This window comes from Puntigrus tetrazona, chromosome 21 (assembly GCF_018831695.1).
Source record: "Puntigrus tetrazona isolate hp1 chromosome 21, ASM1883169v1, whole genome shotgun sequence".
In the NCBI taxonomy this organism is placed as follows: domain Eukaryota; kingdom Metazoa; phylum Chordata; class Actinopteri; order Cypriniformes; family Cyprinidae; genus Puntigrus; species Puntigrus tetrazona.
The window spans coordinates 7545772-7551858 of record NC_056719.1 but is presented as its reverse complement, the minus strand read 5'-3'; the positions used below and the strand labels follow the sequence as shown (position 1 = coordinate 7551858).

Genomic DNA, 6087 nt, shown 5'->3' with positions numbered 1-6087 from the left:
CCATCATTAATGTTTACAACTTAACTCTGTGATTATTCTTGTGATGGCAAAACTGAATTTTCAGCGATTCTTCAGAAATCATTCTAATATGCTGATTTGGTGTTCAAGAAATATGAAATGCTTAAAGGCTCATCCCATAGACCTACAGTATGGTGGGTTCTGAAAATAACGATTTCCCGTCAATTATGCACACAGAGGAGCTGTACAGTGCACTGAAATACAAAGTATGTTTATTTTCATAAAACTGCCCTTAATAAGACATTCTGAAGTTTAAAAACGTAAACAAACATTTTCACTGAAGAGCGGTAAAACCCATACTGCCTTTTTCCCTCCACATCACTCACTGTGATGAAAGAGACTAACTATGTCTGCATTTTTCTCTTTTCTCCAGCATTCAGAAGGGCAATTTAAGCACTCTATCATAAAAAGGCTCATCCCGTAGTGTATGTCTGTCTGCCATAGCAACGTGTGGAAGAATTTGCAATGCTTTAACCTCACCGTGTGGAATTCTGATCGAAAACGGAGATGGAGGAGCCCTCTCCTCTCTAACCTCTGACAGTTCATGGAATGCATTTTTACACTCAGCTACAAATTACTGAGATAAGTCTGCAGCAATGCTCTTTATGCAACTCCTGTCTTGTCTGTAGGGAATTATTGTTATTGACCTTTTCGCGGGACAAAAACAGGACATTGGCGAATCACAAGCCATCTATCTTCCCTTTTACCTCCATCACCGAAAGAGGATCTGAAGACCACAGTAAGTACATTTTTAAATCTCTAGGTTTCTCACATACTCTAAAAATAAAACAAAGCAAAAACCTTAAACGTAAAAAAATAAATAAAACTGTTTTAATAATATATTTCACATTCTTTGTGAATTGGTAAATATGTATTAATTGTTTGATAATTTACTATTATTATTATTTTACTTGTTTATTTATTTATTTATTTTTTTAACTCATTTTTCTGTCAGATTAAGATTCATATTTTGGATTTAAATTATTTGTGTTCCACAAAATCGTGAAGGAAAGGCGCTTCCATGCATTACTTTGTTGACTCCCATAGCCACAGTATTCCCACGAAACCAAAAAAAAAAAAAATAAACGTAGTATGGTTAATCAAATCCGTTTAAATAAATGAAAATAGTTTGCATTCTATTTGTCTGATCCCATCTTGCCCCTTGTATTTGTGTGAGGACGTGCAAAGTGAAAGGACTGTGTTTACCGCGATGCCTCACACATCCGCTCTATACTCATATAATGAGCCTGGTGAGGGGAAACAAAACCCGCCATTGAATACCGTTAACCATTGACGAGTTTACAAGAATTCCTAATCCGAATAACCCCGGCAGTCCATGACGAGATTTTCCGAGCGCACCATCTGCTGTTTGTGATTTGCAGCGGCACCAGACTGAATAAAGTGCGCGCACTACTTTATGCCCGCGTATCCAGATTGCTCCATATACTCCAGCTCAGGCGGATGAATTCATGTTGAGCGTGCTGCGGCTCTTGTCACTCATTCGCTGTGCTGCTCGGAGCGCATTCTGTGTCAGCGGCAGAGGACCAATTCATGATATCACGGCAACCTGAAACAGGGACAAAGCATCGTAGTCATTTAGATAATAACTGAACCCAACTCTCTCTACCTATTCTACACGGAGCATACCTTTGGACGCGATTGCAATGCTTCAGATAAGGGATCTCATTTGGACGTTGCTTTTCTTTGGTTATGCAGGTAAGATGCACTTGTTTCAGTTGCACTGTGTTAGACTGCATCCTTCAGCATCCTTGTTTGTCCTGGCGCGTTGTCTCCACGCTCAGCGCGGAATCGGTTAAAGCGAGCCTGAGGATGAGGATGCGAGGTAGTTTTGAGCCGGTCCGTTCGGCGATACAGCTTTGCGAACTGTCTCGGTTTATATGTAGCCGTGCGTTTCGTTTAATCAAACTGTTATTTTCGTGACTGCCGAACTGGCACATGTTACCAACCTGGCACCGGTTAAGTGGGATATGGAGTCTCGCGTCCCTGCATGAAAACGTACCGCACTTCTAGGAGTGATACTTTACATTTTAAGCGCGCGGAACTGCGTTGTTTATGATTGTGTGGACATCACCGCGCATCGGCTGCTTTGAGATTTGTGTTGGGGGACAGGAAAACAACCGTCTGGTGCGGTGTGTAAACATATCTCCAACTAAGCCGTCGCAATAACCAGACAAAGTTTATTGTGCGGTGTTTTTAATGTGTGTGTTGTTCGTATTCGGGATGGCCACGGCGGCGTTGGCGCAGATGAGAGCGCTCGTGCCGAGCGACGGGAACGTCTCTGCATTACCCTTGATTTAGTTCGTCCTCGTGATTTTTTTTTTCGAGCAACAGCTCAACGAGGAATTAAAAGTATAGCGTTTATTCCCCCTTATGTCGTTTCTAACCTATGCGAGACTTACTTTCGTCAAGAACATGTTGTCAGAGCGATAGCCTCAGTCACCATTCACTGTCATTGTATGGAAAGAGACGCAACGGAAGCGAACGGTGACTAAGACTGTCTGCATCTAACCTTTTGCCTTTGCATCCCACCGGAGGCATAAACTATGCCAAACGGGGTTAGAGCAGAATGAGCATGAGCAAATGCCCAAACCGTCCCTTTAAGGGCTGAAATTTCACTCCACACGCATTTATAATGAATATCCAGGCTGTTTACAAGCAGACCAGGCAGCCAATTAGGAAAACTGAGGGAAAGTGTGATTTACGAGCGCGGTGTTTAAATAAGAATGATAAATGGAAGTCCGAAAATGTTTCATGTGATTATTCGGAAAATGATTCGAATGCGTGGATGATCATTTCCAGCCAATCAGAGAGTAAGGCTTGGGCGGGAATGAATTATATTCCGTCACCCCCTTCCCCTCCCCTCACCCACCCCCCCACGTTTCTTTCTCACGGCAAAACAGAAGCTCACATCGCCGAAGCGTCAACATTACACGTGTGCACATACACACAACATTAAATCTGGGATTAAAAAAGAAATTGATAATAACCCATGTTGTCATTCATCTCAAAATATTTACCCAGATGTTAATGGGTTTTTAATGAGATCAGCACAGGCTATCCGCTGAGGGTTTAGACGTATGCATATGTGTTTGTGTTTTTAAACGTGACTGATAGTTGAATAAATAAGTTTTCCGATGATGTGTGGTTTGTTAGGATATGATAATATCTGGCTAACGTTGACCCGGTGTGTTGTTGGCTATTGGTGCACACACACTTGTGCGACTTATGACAGGTTTTGCGGTCCAGGGTCACAACTGTATTGTATGCACATTTTGGATATATTATTGGGCTCAGATTGTATATTATATTTCCACATAAGCGCTTGGGGAAATGGTGTTGCACAGCGATAGCCGTTAGTGGTTATGATTTGTATGCGTGATGCAGAGGGATGATGTTATTTTCCAGTCGGTGGTCCTGTCCCACTGGTTGCCCTTTTGTCGTGGCAGGACTTCACAAACCTCGCAGCTGGTTTGAGCAGGTTTGAGGTCCTTCCCGGGGCAGGTGTGGGAGTTTGTCCTGGTGTGTTCGGCAGGTTATAGAAGTTGTCCTTAATTTGTACGTAATTAGGGCAGGATGTTAAAAAGCGCATGTGTGCTATTTAAAAAGCGATGGAGTGTGTGAGCACATGTCTAGTGCGTTCGCTTTTATGTACAGTAGAGTTAGCGTTCGATGAAATGTTTGGAAGCTTACCTTATATTGATCCAAATCAAATGTATGACCTTACATAGCAGGGAAAAATATAACCGCTTATATATGACGTCTAGCTGTGTAATGTCTAATATCTAGGGGTGGTTACAGTTTCTCTCCTGTGTATGTGTGAAAAAGAGGAAGCATGTGAAGTACATCTAGAGGAAAAAAGACAGAGAGTAAAGCCTTGAAAAAATATTAACAGTTAAAAAGCGTGCAGTGGTTTAAACAATGCTTTTGAGGTGTAACGGTACAGAACACCTGCATCTGTCAGTCTCTTTTTCTGCTCCCTCACCGCCGCTCCTTATCTCTATACATCACTAAAGTGACTCTTAAAGCGCTGAGGCACACGTTGCTGTATGGTGCTGACATGTCGATGTTGACAGAGAGCTGATTGCGGGCGCTGAATACAGATTAAATGCCCATATCCCCACATCACAAATAAGTGCTTTTATTCAGGCTGTGCGTCGATGTATTAAAAGTACAAAGAGGCAAATAGGGAGTCTTAAACATCTGCCTCTGAAGACGTTTAAAAAGATATAAAAGAAGTTTAGGGGGCTTTAAATGCCGTACGTGTCCCTGACCTGAGAAGGAGGGCAAAGTAGTAGATTAGTTAACACTTGAAGGAAAATAAAGAAACAATTGCAAGATGGTGAACATCTGGAACTCCTCTGTCTGTGGTAAGTTCAAAGCTAGTAGGAAAGTACTGGAAGAGACTAAGTGTAGAGTGGTACCATGTGGTTTAAAAAAGAAAAGGTATATATATATATATATATATATATATATATATATATATATATATATATATATATATATATATATATATGTGGTACTTTTAGTGCAGGCATTCATTCATATTTCAGGTGCAACTTTAACTTTTAATGTTATTTGTTAGTTTTTAAACATAATGTCATGAAGTTCAGTGCTCGGTGTTTTAATTGATTTATTTAATACATTTTTTGGTTTACAGACAGGCCATAATTAAATCAATTGATTTTAACTCAAGGATGAGTCTTCTTTATGGCACATAAATGAATAACAGGCTCTCTACATTTTTTTTTTTAATTTCTCAGAGAATGTATGCCTGCTGAATAATTATGTGTTATAATAGAATGAATTTATTACTTCTCTTAAAAGTCTCATTAAATTTGACCAGATATTTTATCTCCACTGGTAAAGGGTCCACCTCTGAACCTCTCCTCCTACAGAGTCCTTCTGTATGGTCATTAAAGAGTGGATTTTATAACGGTATTGCTTTACTAAGACCGGTGCCAATGAAAACATAAGCGTCAGATCAGAGCTGAAAGGAACTGTGATCTGGTAGAGAGATTTGCCCCCATGCTGTAGGATCGCTGGATGCTTCACCAGATAAAAAACATTTTAATGCTTTCATGCTGTATTGTTCACACCGTGACTCCTTCTTGTAAAAATGTATTAATTTTATTTTGCGCAAGCTGACTGAAATCCAATCGTCCCGAATGTTCTCCAGTTGTTTTCCATTTTGTGCTGTTTGATAAAGATGGGCCGACTATGCATATTAATCACTCTCTGAAAGGGGGCTCAGACTGATTTGCATTGTGTAAGCTCCGAAGGCGTCCTGTAGTGTGTTGGAGGGAAAAAGAAAAAAAAAAAAAAAAAAAAAAAAAAAAGGGAAATGGGTTTGGTTTTGTCATGCTGAAAAGCCACCCCCTGATCCCTGCAAACCATCTCTGAAAGGATTTCTCCTAATTCAAGTAGAAGGGCCTCCTAAAGTCGCAAGCCGAGGGGCAGCTTCGAGAAGTGTAAACATTGTCTTACACCCCCCACATTTCAACCAGAAACACAACTTTCTGCCTCTCTATGCTTTGCTGGCTCATGGAAAGTTAAAGTGTGCCATTTCTGCACCGCTAATCTCTGCACCAAGCAGAACTGTAAAAATAATGACCGAGTTCAGAGAGCTTGCCCCAAATTCACGCCACTGGTTGAGTCAAGTACGTGCCCGGTTATAATCAAGGTCTTTGCGTTGCTGAGTCATGATGCAATTTCCTGATGTAAATCTTTCAAAATATTAAAGTGCCCAGAAATGAATGCATAAGCAAAGAGGATAGATTTTAATTCACATGCTTCCAGTGGAGCCTCCGCTAGCTGCGAAATCGCCATTGAGATGAATGGGAACGCTAATGTATCGCTTTAACTAAATATTATAGACCTCCTCTTGCTCAGACAAACAGGTTGCAGTTCCCTTTGTTGTCTCCAGCGGCGCAGAAATTACACCCTCCACCTTTAAGGTGCAGCCTGAACGTCTCTTAAGCCCATCGAATGACTCATCTGTTATGTTGTAACGCGTAGCAATGGTTGTGACATCATCCAACAGTTACTGGA

The 6087-nt window shown here is 41.0% G+C and overlaps 1 protein-coding gene across 1 annotated transcript in view; it reads left to right on the top strand.

Annotated features, from left to right (window-relative positions):
• The first annotated feature begins 1498 nt into the window (after positions 1 to 1498).
• The window catches only part of LOC122326101 (neural cell adhesion molecule 1-like), a 175370-nt gene continuing 170781 nt past the window's right edge, over positions 1499 to 6087 (top strand). The window contains 1 exon segment of the mRNA XM_043220790.1: positions 1499 to 1734. Coding sequence (XP_043076725.1) covers positions 1683 to 1734 — 52 coding nt within the window. The 5' untranslated portion in view covers positions 1499 to 1682.